Source organism: Carassius auratus, chromosome 12 (genome assembly GCF_003368295.1).
Source record: "Carassius auratus strain Wakin chromosome 12, ASM336829v1, whole genome shotgun sequence".
In the NCBI taxonomy this organism is placed as follows: domain Eukaryota; kingdom Metazoa; phylum Chordata; class Actinopteri; order Cypriniformes; family Cyprinidae; genus Carassius; species Carassius auratus.
In genome coordinates this window covers 13,984,017-14,001,355 of record NC_039254.1, presented here as the reverse complement: position 1 = coordinate 14,001,355, position 17,339 = coordinate 13,984,017, and the positions used below count along the sequence as shown (strand labels likewise).

The 17,339-nt window shown below is 34.4% G+C and overlaps 2 protein-coding genes across 2 annotated transcripts; one reads left to right on the top strand and one right to left on the bottom strand.

The window, feature by feature from the left end:
- Positions 1–223: 223 nt before the first annotated feature.
- On the bottom strand, positions 224–1,973 carry LOC113111915 (NHP2-like protein 1). The gene is made up of 3 exons (XM_026277120.1): positions 1,751–1,973; positions 1,390–1,510; positions 224–626 (listed from the first exon to the last, which is right to left on the bottom strand). Exons 1-3 carry the CDS (start codon positions 1,751–1,753, stop codon positions 364–366), a joined length of 387 nt encoding a protein of 128 aa, XP_026132905.1. The 5' UTR covers positions 1,754–1,973; the 3' UTR covers positions 224–363.
- A 3,090-nt stretch (positions 1,974–5,063) lies between these two features.
- On the top strand, positions 5,064–17,080 carry LOC113111914 (cytochrome b-c1 complex subunit 2, mitochondrial-like). Its single transcript, XM_026277119.1, has 14 exons — positions 5,064–5,183; positions 6,369–6,455; positions 8,412–8,561; positions 8,642–8,706; positions 9,005–9,061; positions 9,146–9,270; positions 9,993–10,090; positions 12,581–12,638; positions 12,726–12,821; positions 14,309–14,508; positions 14,595–14,675; positions 16,037–16,113; positions 16,196–16,349; positions 16,715–17,080. The coding sequence occupies exons 1-14, from the start codon at positions 5,151–5,153 to the stop codon at positions 16,796–16,798; spliced, it is 1,365 nt and encodes a 454-aa protein (XP_026132904.1). The 5' UTR covers positions 5,064–5,150; the 3' UTR covers positions 16,799–17,080.
- Positions 17,081–17,339: the final 259 nt, after the last annotated feature.

The window sequence follows — 17,339 nt, the reverse complement described above, 5'->3', positions numbered from 1 at the left end:
ATGAAGTATACTTTCACCAAAACGAACTGCATAGTTTACTAAACACTTAAAATGCATGATCTACTTTCATTTGTACACATCTGAAAGTATTTATTGCGGTTTTATATTCACTTTGCATTGGGTAACAACAGAAAAGTGGCAGAATATTTCATTCCATTTTAAAAATGCCAAAACATTAATGTTATACATGCATCTATCAAGTGCGAAGAACCCACACAATAAATTGATTTGTACCAAACTTTATTCGGCTGTCAATAGCTGAGGAACACACTCAACATTGTTTGATTCTGGGGGTGGGGGTCCTTAGGGATTGTACAAAAAGTTGTTATAAAACCTGAAAACAAAAGTGTAAAAAGTATGAGCTCAAACTAGGAGTCTTTCAATAGACATCTGCACAGACTGAATCTGAGGTTTCAGTTGCGATCCTTCTTTGATGGTGACTGATGTGGCAATGACGGGTCTCGACACTCCACATGCACGTCCCAGAGCTTGTTTAGAGCGCACAAACACATACGGCACGTTCTTATCCTCACACAGCAGCGGCAGGTGCAGGATGATCTCCAGGGGTTCAGCATCAGCCGCCATCACGATGAACTCCGAAATCCCACGGTTAAGAGTTTTAGTGGCTGTGGAAGACAATACAAATCAGAGCTGGCAAAAGTGACATTTACAAAATGTAGATAATTAATCAGGTTTTTTCATTTTGGTGATTAAAGCTTTGTTTTGTCTTTGTTGCCCATTCTCAATAACAACAGCTTGAAATAAGTTCTAAATGGGTAATATACCGCTGGGTTTTTAATCAATTTGGCCATCTATGCAGCAGAAATGCTACTGCTTTTAGTCTGCAATACATTTCTAGAGAAAAGAAAACAAGGCAAAAAACGATAAGTAAACTTCAACACCCACAATGCACTGAGAATAAAAGCAGAAGATTTTAATAAAAGTCCTGAAGCAGACAATTTTGCATAATTTTTTGTCATCCAGTTGACTTTTGCTGACAAAAAAAAAAAAAAAACAAGGACATGTTTAACACAGGTAACATGAAATACTACACAATTTAAACTTACTTAGTGACACTGTAACAACACAAAGCTGGCTGAAAATCAGTGAACTTACCCTTTAAAAATTATAAAATGTCAATATATCTTGAACACATCTAAAATTCTGAACATAATTAATGTTATCAACAGCCCATAAAAAACATTACGTCAAACAATAACTGTTGCACTTCCACTTTCTGGCGCTAGTGGGTAACACTCTTGTTATTAAGCAGGAGCCTGATAACTTGGATGTTTGATAGTTAGTGTGAAGACTATGTTGTGATATAATGGGTAAGCACTGTTGTTGTGCTCCTAATGGACACACGTTCATCAAGCTGGCGTACTTTACCTTCATTAGCCCCTTTTCTCAGCTGTTTGTAGTTGGACGCCTGCTGCACAAGGTCCAGGATGGTTTTGGAGAGCGTGGCGTCTGCCAGAGGATAGGCTTTCGGATTCACTTCGGCTTCAGTCTGTGTAAAAAGAGGACAGACAAAAGAGCAAAGCGTTATCAGCACGACACTATGTTATGTTTACCAAATAATTATTAGGTCAACGTCTGATCTACAACTCAAATGCTTTTAAAACATTCACATAAGATCCAATGTATATAGTTTTATAATTCCGGCAGCTAAAAATTATAATAGCTACACACTGAATGTAGTAAAGCAACATCATAAACTATTAACATTAAGAAGTCCCACGTTACTCACCATTGTGTTTGTTGTGATTTGGCCGGTGACTAACTTATAAACACACGGGTCCTCTCGGCAAGAGCTTCACGGAGGACAGTACTATTTAACTAAACAGCAAATGTGTAGAGTTTAGCAAATAAACTCAAGAAATCACTCTAAAGCACAGCGAAGCTTTGGGATCTTACTACTACCGCGTCTCGCAACACGTGTTTGTCGTAGATGCAGTGCGCATGCTCGCATTCAACCCAATTCCGGTAGTATCAGGGATCTTTTTATTTTTCTGAATCAAATCAAGAAAAGTGCACATGGAATAATACAACAATCAACGTAAAAGTAGAAGACAATAAAAACAAAAATAAAGTAGAAACAAACAACAACAAAACAACAGAAAAAGGGGGTGTTAATACATTACAACCTAAAAAAGACTTACATGTCATTAAAGATAAGAAAAGAGTTACAGACTGATCAAGTTTTTAAGGCTTTTTTTTCTTAAACAACTTGATTAATGAAAGGTATTGCTCGAAATATTTTATTAAAAATAAGAGGGGTAGAAATTGAATATTTGCATCTGTGGATGTGAAATTTAGCAAGAAGCAAAATCAGATTCATTACATAAAACTGTTTCTTTTTAAATTGTTCATACTCAAAACCCAATATAAAAAAGAATACATTCATCATACATGTTTATCCTAAACTTAACTTAAAAAATCTTGCCAAAATGTATTTGTAAACGGACCGTTCCAAAAGAGATGAAGCACAGTTTCAACAAAGTCTTCACAAAAAGAGCAACTGGAGGAAATATCATTTTCATTTTTTCATGTAATGGTTTGCAGGATAGAACTTATGAATTATTTTGCAGGAAATCTCCTTGACTTTGTTAGTTAGTAAATATGAGTATGAGGATGCATCCACATTTTTTTCCAGTATTATTTCAATAAGCAGTCACAGCTGGCAGAGTAATAATGTTCTACTGAAATAATGAACAAACTATCCAATTATTATTTTTGCATAGAGATGCAAAACATTATCTACCAACAAAAGTATCAACCAAATTAGAAGAAACCAGTGAAAAAGGATGGGTACCTCTCAGTAAAGCAACAACACCTAATGGGATAGGATAGATCGCATAACTCTGGAAAATTCTTTTGGAGAGACAGGAAATTGAAAGTGATCTAAAAAAAATCTTTATATGAAAATAACAACCCTTGAGAGTTCATTATCTAACCAACTCTGGGGGAAAAAAATGCAGATAATTCCAAATAAAAGACTGTGGGGTGAAAAGTTGTGCTTGAAGATTAGTGACCAAGCCAAGAAAACCTGCTTATGGAAAGCAGATAATATAGCTGGTAGTTTATCAATCTTATAGTTACACGTGAGAAGAAAATCAAGTCCACCAAACAGAGAGAAAACATAATTAGGAATAAAGTTATACAAAAAAACTGGGTTCTTTCTAAACTGTTTAAGCCAATTGATCTTGAAAGTGTGAGGTACTGAACTCCAAAAAATGAAGAACCACTTTTGCATATGTGTTCATTACATCATATTTTCTAATATAATGTATTGTATAATATAATGCTTCCATAAAAAAATTTGCTGGTCAACACTTTTACCTAGTTTTGGGTCCATAAGAACAGACTGAGTGACTTAAATAAGCCTTGAAAGGCCTTAGGTTTTTGTGAGAAGTACACTATATCTCAAAGATAGACCCCTTTGAAGCCACTGGTTAAATCTTACCTGTGTTTTATCAATAAGGGGTTGGTAATTAATATTGCATCTTTTTTTCTGATCCTTAGTAATTAACACACCTAGATAAAAAAAAAAAATTCTTTCACTGGGATATTAATGACAAAGGATTTAGGGGTTCATGATAAATATAGGCCGATAATTAATGCGCATATCGTCAGTAAAGCCGGTTCTCTAATCAGTGGTAAATTCCTTCAGGTGCGTGATTTCATATATCTATATTATATTATATATCTATATTATATTATATTTATACATCTCATCCAATTAATACTGTAAATCACTTAATAGTATTTTTCCTCAACCGAAAGTCTATCAGGACAAACCAGGAGAGGTACTTTCAGATACAATTGGCTCCTCCAAAATTCTATTAAATTTACAAAGAAAACTACCATAAGACATTAAATATTTAGCAGCTTCATATTTTAGAAGTTCCCAACTAAAAGTACCTTCTTATTGTGCCAAATCCCAGTAAAAGGATATCGATTTTATAATTTCCAACTTTATTACCTCATGTCTTAGATGAGAGACATTCATTTTCCAGAAATAAGTAAAACATGTCACATGACACTGCAAAAGTGGAAGATCTAATATTTATATAAATTGCCTTGTGATGTGTTAAGGCAGAAACTAATGTTTTCTGACATCTTCTCTATTAAGATGCTCCTAGAAACCAGAAAGAAATCTATGTGGGACTCAGGGACTGCCTTGTACTGTTTTTGTTACTCCACGTATAAGAGCACTGATTAGGATACATTTCCCTGCATATATCAATCAAATTATATTTCTGCATAAAAGTCTTTAAATTAATATTGGATGAACCAGGTTCCTTTGGAGGCCATCTATCAACCAAGACATTTAAGATAATATTAAATTCCCCTCCAATCAATACAAATGCCTGTGGGTGTTTACTAAACTCTGGAACATAGAATGCAGTTTCTGTACTCTTTGACCCGTATGTAGCCTATATATTTGAAGAAATGAGTAGTAGTTTTACTTTTTATTTTATATAGCCTACATATGTAATTAAAATAACCGCTTCATTCATTTTCCTTCTGTTCTAATCTTAAAGACATTCCTTAGGTGGTGTTAAATATTATGGAAAAAGAATAAAACGTTTTGCGGCGAAACAAATTAAATTATTTTTGTTTTGTTTCAAAAAAATGTATTTTCCTAATTCAGCACTGATGTCGGAGAAAAAAATCTCGACGTCTCGTAGCAAGACTGAGTCGAGCGTTAATGGTTTTAACCTCGAATCAGTTTTTGTGACGTTTGGTTAATAATTAGTTAATTTTACGAATTTTAATAAACGTGATATTATCCTATTAATACTGTCTAAAACATAAAACAAGCACTACATATGAATAAAATAATAATAACAACAAAAATAAACAGAGTTCATACCAAATTATATTTAACGATTTGTCGATTACATTTAGTAGATTACACCTTCGTTATACATTCGTAAAAGACGTCTACTTGCACTTTTAAGACTGTGCTCACTTTGTGTTTACATGCAGTGATGTAAATTAAACCACTAAATTTGACGCAAACTCCGAGTCGCCATGTGGCAGTGTGCACTTGTGCTTCATTTTAGTTTCGACGGAGAGAAGCAGAGAGTGAAGGATTCTGGGTAGGACATCCTTAGGTCAGCCGTCAGAAGCAGAGAGAGAAGATGAGGGGGATTCGGGGAATAAGCCAGTTATCGGTGAGGACTTGATTCACGGGGTTAGAGATGAGATAGAGGTTCTGCTGCATGGCTCTGTGTGTTGTGTTGTGGTGTACGAGTGCTCGCTAGAAAGGACAGATGCTGGCCTTGTTCTCATAAAGCCAAGCTAGATAAGAGATATAGTTGGCAGTTCAGCTCTGTGTATGTCATTGTATTACATTCCTTGTTTTATTCATGTTTTGAATGCAGCTAACTTATATAGAGCAGTGATTCTTAGTCTTTATGCCACAGCATCTATCCTAAAATTTTAAAGGGATCTGTGTAGTTTGTTGTATAAACGCTGTGAAATAATGGCCATCGAAAAAATTCAACATTTTGGTTTCACAAAGTAAAAAAAAAAACTCACAATATTCCCATTTTTTTAGATGCACCTGTATGTCTGAAGTATTATTTGGGAAGTATTTAATTTAAATTAGGTCTATTTTTTATTTGTTATTCTTATTATATAACTCCCAGTTTAATGTTTTTGAAATGTATTAACTCATTTAGTTAACAATCATGGTGATTTGACAGCACTTTAAGAAGGAAATCTATGGTATATATGTGCAAATGCAAAATTCACTTCAATTCAAGTTTATTCGTATAGTGCTTTTTACGATACAAATCATTGCACAGCAGCTTTTCAGAAAATTTAATTTCTGCATAATTTATTTGTAGCTTATTAGTGGTGACCGTCAGTTTATGTGTATATGGCAGAAATGTACTGGAAAATCATTTTAAGACATAATCAAACAGATGATCAACACTATTAACAGCAGTTCTTATATGATGCAATCAAACTTATAGTTTATATATTATATAATTATTTATTTATTTTTTTTAACCACTGAACAGTGTCCATGTTGGAATATCTGTGTGTGTGATCCAATTATTTTGTGTTTTCTAATTACATTTTTAGCTTTTTATTAAATAAACCATGACTTTATACGGCGTTTAATGTTCTGTTCTTTTCTTTTCTTTTTTATTTTTTTTTACCGTATTTCATGATGGCTTCAAACTAAATGCACATGAAAAGAAGGGCCTGTGGCTCTCTTATTTACTCTCTTGTTTGTGTCAAACTTAGGATTCTATTTGGTAGTGTCCCATGCCTCGCTCTTCCTCTCTTTATGCTGCTCTTTTTGGGCACTTTTTCTTCAGAGGTGTTATGTGTTTTGTGATTTTCAGGGCAGGCTTTATGCAGCCCAGGCTGCCCGTAAGGTGGATGTTGCGGCAGCCGTGGAGCCAGTGAAGTTTCTGCCGCAGGAGGTGCAGGTCAGTAGATGATCTGTCTCTCTCTCTCCACAGAGACGCTTCTGTGCGGCCACTCAAAGGGACCAGCCCTTGACTGTGCCTGTGCCCCTCTCATGTACCAGGATGTTCATGTATGTGTGTTTGCTGGGGAGGGTTTCTGCTCTCATATTAGGCACTGTTTATGAATTACCATTTCAGTTTAAGTTTACCACATCCCACAGGATGGTGAATTAAAATGTGTACTGCAATGACAGGAGGAGGGTTTTCCAGTTTTAAGATTGTCTACATCAGTAGTTCCCAACCACTGTGCTTTTACAGTCATAAATGCATTCAGGATTAATTTGAAACATATTTCCAAAAGAAAACCAATCAGAGCTTTATCAAAAAGTTGTAACATCTCTAGAACAGACATAAGTCAAAATTATCACTATAGTGAAGATGTAAAAAAATGTATAGACTTGTGGCAAAAAAAATAAATAAAAAAAAAATCCTGTATACAGGGACTTTTTTTTTCTTTTTTGCCATGCATTGTTCATAGAGCTCATTAATTGTAGCGGTGCCTCAGGTGTTTGCAGTGTGTATACAGTATGTGTATGCGGTCAGCAGTGAGAGCGCATAAATATAACACGAAAACACATTAAAATAATGCACGAGTGCAAATCTATCTGTTCGCAGCAGATTTCCTTTGCTCTGTCACAAAACCGGTCGTGCTTGCTCAGATACACGCTGCTTTGCGAGGAGAGAGTGTGCACACTTAAAACGTGTCTCCTCTCACTTAAACTGCATCCTGTTCACTAACAAATTCACTCTATGCTCATGTGTTAGACATGAATTATTTTCGCACGTTTTTATTTCTAGCCTTTTACCGCAGTGAGAACGCTCTGATCCGTCAACATTGGCTCAGAAAAAAGGCGCATCACAGACAGTGTGTGAACCTGGAATTAGGCATATGCGCACGCTCAAATCGTGATTTTAGGACGTTTTCTTTTAATCGCACAGCCCTAGAATGGACTGGAAATGAACAGAAAATAATTGGCGGCCCACCTGCAATACCACGCCGCGGACCACAGGTTGAAAACCTCTGGTCTACATTATTGCTTTGTCAATTTGAACCAATTATGTTTATTTATTCCATGATGCATACAATTAATCTTTACTAATTTTCTTAACGAATCACCAAAGAATGTTGAGTGAGGGTTATTAAAATGTTGAGGATTAAGTGACATTTTTAATTATTAATTATTAAGTGAATAAATATTGTATGTGAATTAAATATCTTTAAGCAGTATTACAACCATTATAAATATCAACATGTTTTTCTAGGAAGAGCCCAACTGTTGTGTATATTATCAAATGTTTATGGGTTTAAACCTGGAAAAAAATTAAATGCATTATTAATATATAAATACAAATAGTATGGTTCCTTATTAAGGTATTCACTTGATATTTAAACAAATAAATATTGTGTGTTTTTTAGAGGATCTTTGAATTTAAAATGCTGATACTGTAAAACGTGCTGTAATACGATTAAAATGTCATCGCATTCAGTGGCCTGCAACCGGTGTATAAATATTGCATTAATATATGCCAACTGCTTTTCATGCAACTGATTGCATTTCTATTAACACACAAATGCACCAGAATATAACCAACACTTAATTGTTTTTGGTTGATTAAATTAACTTTGAAAATTTCAAATCCTTTATACCAGTTGGGACTTCCACAAAAAAATTATTTATACATGAAAAATATATGAATTTTTTTTTATACAGAACAATAAAACAAATAATACAAAAAAGTAAATATATATAATATATATTATTTTCTTTTTTGAGGGGTCAAACAAGTCTGCTAGTGTATATGTGTATATATATGTATATTTTTTTTTATATACGTAACATATATGTAAATTTTATCATATACGTAACAGTACAGATTGGAGGGTGTAATTACATTCTTTTTTTTTTTCTCTTCCAGGTGACAAAATTGCCTAGCGGGTTAGTGATTGCTTCCTTGGAAAACTATTCTCCTGCTTCTCGGATCAGTGTGCTCGTCCGGGCTGGAAGTCGATATGAGACGATGGACAACCTCGGCGTCTCACACTTGCTTCGTCTGGCTGCCAGTCTGGTATATATCCATCATGACTCTGTGTTTGACCGCTGTATTGCTTTTGTGCAGCATTCACTTCTCTATACTTCTGATTCCAGACAACCAAGGGAGCGTCTGCCTTCAGGATCTGCCGCGGTGTGGAGGCTGTAGGGGGAAGCTTGAGGTCAGTTTATCATTGTTACTAAACAGCTTCTTCTAAACATCAGTTATTTATAATATGTATGGTATGTGGCATAATACAGTGGTTTTCAGCTGCTTTTGCATCAGGCCCTAAGGTTACCTTTAAGGTTTTTTTTTTTTAAATACTTTTTGCTGCTCAAAACCACAATAGATCTGCCACCCACTTTTGATTCACAATTCCACCGTAAAGAACCACCAGCTTAAAATATATATGGTGCATTATTTTACACAAACCTTTTATGTTATGTGAATAAATGTTTATATTATATTTTTACATGCAGTGTGTCAAGCTCCAGGGAAACCATGGGATACACTGTAGACTGCTTGAGAGATCATATGTGAGTAGAACACACTTGTTTTTCTGCATGAACTTTTCTTCTACTGGAAACTAATAGGTTGTCTGTCTGTCTGTTCTCTCGCAGTGACACTGTAATGGAGTATCTGATAAATGTGACCACTGCGCCGGAGTTTCGCTCATGGGAAGTGTTAGACCTCACTGGCCGGGTGAAACTGGATAAGGAACTTGCCAAGCAGACTCCACAGATTGGTATGCAGTGTTTAACCCTCTGGCATCACTTTAGACTGAAAGCGTTTGGGTTTAGATTTTTTTTGCCTCATTAGAATGGTACAAAACCTGACATAAATAAATATTTAAATATAAATCAAACTCTATGAATGAGAAATGTTATTATAGATATTAGAGTATTATATTATAGAACTCCATTATGAAGTGAACTCACTTAAAGATTTAAGTATCATTTTGCCAGAAAATATTAAAAATGTTTTATTGTATGTTAATGTAAACAATCTTGCGTAACATATCTTGTGTTTGTCTGCTTGATGATTTTTATTGTATTTGTTATACTTGTATTTTTGCCATGAAAATAGCCTAAAATGCTGACATGGCATTAAATAAAAATACACTACTCCTATAATATTATAGAAAACATAATGATGAATGTTATATATATTTTCTTATATTTGAACTATTTTATATATAAATAATTAGTGCATAATTTAGAGGTGAATATTGTTTACTACCATAAAAATCCTTTCAAAATACAAAATATTTATACAAAATATAACATTAATTTCTTTAAAAATAATAAGTATCACTTGTTTGGACCCAGAGGGTTCATTCTGATAAATAATGTAATATATAAAAAAAATAATGTTTATAATGCAGTAAATTTTTAATATGATTGACGGAGGTTGGTTAGCGGTCATAATGTCTCTGCTTCATTCTTCATCTGTTTGTTTGTCCCTCAGGTGTCATTGAGAATTTGCACGCTGCAGCTTATAAGAATGCCCTGTCCAATTCCTTATACTGTCCAGACTACATGCTCGGCCAAATCACCACAGAACAGGTAAGGCAACGTTTTGGAGGGAAAACATGGATATGGCTCATTGATGTTTATTTTTTTTATTGTTGTACAAATTCATTTGAATCTTTCATGTGGCATTTGAGTCTTGTCCAAACTATGCGTCATTATATATCATAGTAACAATTTGATACACTTAACAATAATACACTTCTATAATTGGCCTCCAGCTTACATTCAATCCTCATAGATGGACGCCGCTGTGAATTAGGTTTAAAAAATAAATACCTCAATACATATCAAACGATCTGATCTGTAAGAAGAGAAAAAGCAATAGTGATCACATAATGAAAACATTTACTCACATTTGTGTGTTGCGAAATGACTGTACGATCCAATATAGTCAGCGCAGCATCATCTTTTATTTTCAAGCTTTTTGAAAATCACATGTCGAATTGTGCCTTGTTTGTAAATGAATCTGCAGTAAAATGAAGTGTTCTTACTGACACGGTTTGGATCTTCATAAAAAATAAAGTTAATTCACTCTTTCCTAATGTTGGGATCAGAAGGAAGGAATGCAAAGACTGTTTTTCCACAACTTGACACTGCACAGCATCTTGTCTTCAGACGCATCTTTATAGTTTTGTTCCTGCATAGACCAGCTTGTTCACCTCTCTCATAAACACTACATGCACGAATAGGTGGGTGGGGCTAAAAAGGCAGGGATGTCAGTCTTCCTTTGCGAAGGCGTTGTTTATCCACATTATTACATCAAATAGTAGAACATTCCAAAAGCTGTTGTTTTGGCAGACTGCCTTCAATACAAGTTAATAACAAAGTTTTGTATGGAAGCCCGTTTCTGCCACTGAATAAAAAATAAAAAAGGTAATTCAGACTTTTTCTCTTACAATTCTGATATTTTTTTTAAATCATAATTGTGTGATATAAACTCACAATTACGAGTAAAAGACCTCAGAATTGTGAGATATAAACTCACAATTGTTAGACATAAAGTCGCATTTCTGAGAAATAAAGTCAGAACTGCGAGATATAAACTCAAAATTGACTTTTTTTCCTCAGAAATTCTGACTTATTTTCTCGCAATTCTGACTTTTTCAGAAAATGAAAAGTCAAAATTGTGAGATAAAAACGGCAATTGCAAGTTTATATCTTGCAATTCTGACTTTATACCTCTCAATTCTTACTTTATAACTGCAATTGTGAGTTTATCATGCAATTCTGAGAAAAAGTCAGAATTGTGAGTTTATATCTATATTAGTGGTGGACCGACATTATTTTTTTGGACCACCGATGCTGATATCTTGGAAAGCAGGGGGCCGATATGATTTTTTTTACATTTTAATTAATATTTAGGAAATTTGAAATCATTTGACAATGGATTGAAAAATAAATGTGTAAAATAAACATACTTATACTTTAGATAACAAAGTATTTTTCTCAAATAAATATTTAATACAAATTTTATTAAAAAGGAAGTAAACACTGTAACCAACAGGACACTCATTATTCTGGGAAGCTTGTGTGCATTGGGAATCATATTTTTCAAATTAAGCTAGGGTAATACTCATTTTACATACAGCACACAGAGAAAATGACATGAATATGACAGGGCAAATGCATAAAGCGCAGCATAATTTGAAATCACGAGTTTAAATTTTAAAGCATTCAATTCACATGGACCGACCGTCACACAGAAAACACGCGATCATCCTGGATAAAAATGCACACTTCACAAAATCTCACGGCTGGGTTCAACTAAGTTTGCCAGGTTTGTGAAATTAAATGTTCATTAGCCATTCAAATATTTGTTTTTGCTTAATGCTGACGACAAATGAGAAAGTATTATAATGTTTCCATTTCTATTACTAATAATATAAAAGCAATCGTTTTAATTCTTTTTGTATATTATATTCTATCTGATTATTAGATAAACTTCTATCCATTTTAGACAGAACTGTTAATGGTGACCGCGAACAAGAGGGAGAGTGTGAGCTCAGCTGTGTCTGCTCAGACGCTGCCGTTCTCAGTCCCACCTCGAACACATTGGCCAAGCACAAAAACTTATCGGACTTGAAGACATATTAGTCAACCACTAGTTTATATATCACAATAAAAAGTCACAATTTTTTTTTTATTCAGTGGCGGAAACTGGCTTCCATAGTTTTGAGTGATGATGCTTACAGTATGTTTTTTTATAGTACAGTGACCTCTATGTCACAAATCAAGGAAATTTTGGTTTCTTAGTCCATGACCCCTTTAAAGGTCCCTTCATCGGATTTTATCCTTTTTATTTGTAACTTCACAAACAAATTAAGTCTGAATTGTATACGACATGGACACTCATCTTTAAGGTTTCACATTGTTGTAAAAGAGCTGTAGAATAGTAATGCACCAAATTACGACATTGCTTGACCAAGGTAAACAACATGTAAATCACACATGTACGTAACAGTCCTGCACAAATATATGACATTGCAAATTTTAATGCTCTCTGTATTATGTCCTATTATGCAGATGCACAACTTTGTTCAGAACAACTTCACAAGTGCAAGAATGGCCCTTGTTGGTCTTGGTATGTTATTACATTTTTGTCTTATTAAATGAGAAGATTTATTAAAGGATATTAAATCAGACATTTATACTCTATGCTATTGTGTAGGTGTGGATCATGCCATACTTAAGCAGGTTGGGGAGCAATTCCTGAACATCCGCAGTGGAACAGGCACTGTTGGCTCCGAAGCCGTGTACCGAGGAGGTAGAGTGCATCATTAATACTAGAACAGTATTAAAAATACAAAATAAAACACATTGAAAGTCTCATTTTCAGGTCGCTACAAGTCAGTAATGTAGTTTTTACAACATGAACATGGCTATTGCTTTACCGCAGATCCTAGGGAACTGTCTGCTGTCTACATAGAATACCTTTTTGAGGCATTATCTAAACTAAAATGGACCTTTATATGTGACAGTTTTTAATCATGGTAAATGGACCGCAGGAAAAAACGGGCACACACATTATTTAGATCTACTCATTTGGCTGTTGTTTTTACCCAAAGCAGTTTGCAGCACATTTAAACTAAAAAATGTAATTAAAATTAAATTTATGCATTTAGCAGACGCTTTTATCCAAAGCGACTTACAGTGCATTCAGGCTAACAATTTTTACCTATCATGTGTTCCTGGGAAACCTTGATGGCGCAACGCTCTACCAGTTGAGCTACAGGAACAATTTAAGGTGTACGTTTTATAGGTTTATATATTCCCTGGGAATCAAGCCTAAAATTTTGACATGTCTAGCACCATGCTGTAATATCCAAGTTACAGGAACACACTGCAAAAGGAGTGTTTCTCATAAATCACGTTAGAGGCCAAAGATCCGTTGAGTTCGAAGTTAGCATCTTGATGAAAAATAATGCAATATTCTGATAAAAAAAATTAACTTTTTGTGGTTTGTAGGTCATATTTGTCTTAAAAGCTGACAAAATTACCTTTTAGTATTATGCTTTTTCCACTTTGTAGACTTTCTGTTCTGGGGAAACAAACCAATATCTTCATGTACACAGCTACACATATATTGTGCAATAAAAAGCTCTTCTAGAATCTTTGTTTCTGTCCTGCTAATATATGTTTGGATTTATGTTTTGGAATAAATCTTATACATCTCTAAAACCAAAATGGTTCCTATATTTGACCATTTGTCTTAAGTGTACATTTTTCGAAAATTTTGATTTATAAATCAGCTGAAAGCTGAATAAATGCTTTGTATGGTTTATTAGGTTCGGACAATATTTGGCCAAGATACTTTTTGAAAATCTTCAATGCATATTTCTAATCAAAAATTTAGTTTTTATATATTTACAGTAGAAAATTTACAAAATATCTTCATTGATCATGATCTTTACTTGATACCATAATGATTTTTGCCATAAAAGAAAAATCGATAATTTTGACCCATACAATGTGTTTTAGGCTATTGCTAAAAATATACCTGTGGCTTAAGAGTGGTTTTGTGGTCCAGGGTCACATATTACACCTCATTGGCACATATTAGTGTCACTGGACGAATGCTGGAAAAGTCTGATCCTAAATAAATGAATGATAATGCATTTAAAAATAATTCAAGCTAGACTTAAAATCTGTTGTTTTCTATAACCTAAGTGCATTAATAGTCTCAAAAGCTCCTAGATAAGTGCTCTGCCTCTGAAACGCTGTGTAATGTTAGTCTCTGGGGGTGTTCTGCAGGTGAGCTGAGGCATCAGTCTGGAGGTGGACTGGTTCATGCGGTCGTGGCGAGTGAAGGTGCAAGTGTAACCTCAGCTGAGGCCACTGCATTCAGTATACTGCAGCATGTGCTTGGAGCAGGACCTCGTGTCAAGAGAGGCTCCAACACTACGAGCAAACTGAGTCAGGCCATCTCGAAGGTCACCGCTCAGCCCTTTGATGTGAGTATCACCTTATCTGACCTTCAGCCTTAAAAAAGACTACAAACCAAGGACTCTTTGTAACCTTCTGGCTTGCTTTGTTGCAGGTGTCTGCCTTCAATGCCAACTACACGGATTCTGGTCTGTTTGGAGTTTACACCATCTGCCAGGCTAACGCTGCTAAAGATGTACGTGTGATTTATATTGTGCCTTAAGCACGTTTCACTCTGATCACGATGCGAAAAAGCGAGGCAAATTGCCAATGAAACGATTGTTCGCCTTCTGCTAATTCAAGCCTGCACGCTAGGTGGCGCCGACCAGCATTGCATTTTTTCTTCATGTAGCGTATATATATCTCATATGGATTTCATCATCCCCTTGCTCAAAATACAGCATTAAATTAAGATAAATAACTTTTAGTACTATGCATAATGCTTAAAAGAATACATCTGAAGATATAATTAAAGGTCCAGTTAGCCTCAAGCTACATCAAAAATGTATGTAATTATTAAAGTTTTTGCTCAAATCACACTTTGAAAGCATCATCGAGTGCTTGTAATAACTTAAGGTTGTGATCTAAAATGGACTCTTTGTATGTTTTATAATGGATTAAACGCTATCTGCTTGACCTGCCATAATCATCTTTCTTGTAAAAAAATAAAGAGAAAAACAGGAGCGGCATAAAAACGTATACAGAAAATATATCTGCATAATCATAGGTCTATTTGCTTTCATATTTCATGTGTAGGAATTTTTATTACAATTTTTTATATATATTGAAGAGCGAGATATTATTACAGGATTGACAGGTCTAGAGTGACCTTGCTTTAACACTCGTGCTTGTGGAAGTAAATGGACGGTGCTCTTCAGATCACATAATTCAGTGAAGAATTCATAGAAATGTTATTCTGTATAAAGGACATGTGAGAATAAATCGGTTCTTAAATGCCAACTATAACAAGAACTCAGCATCCATTCTTCTCTCTTGCGGGAAAAAAAGTCCTCTGCTTCTGTGTTTTTTTACGAGGAAAAACAAACAAGAAAAAAAAAAACATTAGCATGTGCGAATGTTCATGGCCTATGCGGACACATCCATAGGAATCTGTTGTTTAATGCCAATGCGTCATTGCGTTCGATAATGCGTTTTAGTTTGTTCACAGGAAACATCAGTAGTCATAAATCAAAAGTCTTAAGTCACAATCAAAAATAAGGCACACTTAAGCAATAGTTCAGTAAACAATGAATGAATATAGCATTATATAATGTACCACAATAATACCATGTACTGTTTTGCTCAATCAGAGATGAGCATTCATGAATGCATGATTCAGTGATGCACACACATCCAGTCATTTGTTTCATACCTGGATAAATTCAAGTTTTTGAATGAATCTGATAACCAAAGGGTGTCTGTCTGTGTAAAATAGCCAGTGATTTTGATATGCATGCAACATTTAGTTGTTAAGTCTAGTCAATTAACAAAAAAACTTGCAGTGTTGCCTTTGAGAGCTACAGAATGTGTTCTTAAACTGTTCTTTTTTGTGTTCAGGTAATCAAAGCAGCAATCGTTCAAGTAAATGACATTGCTCAAGGAAACCTTGCAGAAGCTGACCTCAGCAGAGCTAAGTGAGTTTTTTTTTTTATACTTTATTTTATTCATCCTGTGTTTTCATGTAATTATTAATGATTTGTCTTTTTGTTTGAGCAGGAATCAGTTGACGGCTGAGTACCTGATGTCTCTTGAGAGTTCTGAGGGATTAATGGAAGCCATTGGTTCACAAGTGCTGGCCGATGGTACCTACTGTTCCCCCGAGGCTGTGACGCAGAAAATCAATGCTGTGTCTTCAGCTGATGTTGTCAACGTAAGCAGCTATTGTTTCTTAGGGTAATGGTAACACAGTGTAAAGACCTAAGGAATGTAACAAAGCTTGAATCTTAAGTTCAACCCTGGGTATTTGACAATCTGTGAACTAAAGAATAGCTCAGAGAATCATATTGTACTTTACAAAATGTTTCATTTTTTTGCTTTGAAAATGAAAATATTTTCATTTTTTCATTTTGGTGCTATTTGCGATAGTTGACTGTACTAAAAGGCGGTTTTAAAAATATATTTTGTGTTAAATAGCAATAAGTAGGTATCTATATTGTTGTAGTGTATCTGTTAGTTTATCTCATTTTAAGGATTTTGGATTTTGTATAACAAAATGGGTCTCATTTTTTTTTTCAGGTTGCAAAAAAATTCATGTCTGGCAAAAAGACTATGGCCTCCAGTGGACACTTGGTCAACACACCTTTTGTTGATGAAATCTGATGGGTTTACTTCAGGACTCTCAAACATTTTATCTTTCAGCTGTGGCTAACTCTTATAATTATAATGAAATGAGGACATGTTCACGATATCTTTATTATTCTGTCCAAAAAAATAAAATAAAATGAATAATAATTATAAAAATAATAAAGTTGTCATCAACAGTTGGTCTTGTTGTTTGTAATATACAAAGTGGCGTAATCTGAAAAGAAAAACTCTGCACTTGTCCATTTGAAATGTATAGATTGAAATGTATAAATTAATAAAGTATCTTGCAACCATTTATGAAACAAGTTGTGGTTTGTGATCCTCTTACAGCTTCTCAGGCTGCACTAAAATCAAATTAAATATATTACCTTTTTAAAAACTGTATATAAACTAATGGTAACAGACTAGCAGTGTTTAACTGCTTTGTTTCAGCAATAAACAGGCTTCAAACATACACAAAAACTTGGAAATATATTATATTGAAGTGGAAAAAAGTAATTAGAATGTCAAAGATCATCTTGATCGAGAATGACAGGGAAAAAATGTCAGGATGTAA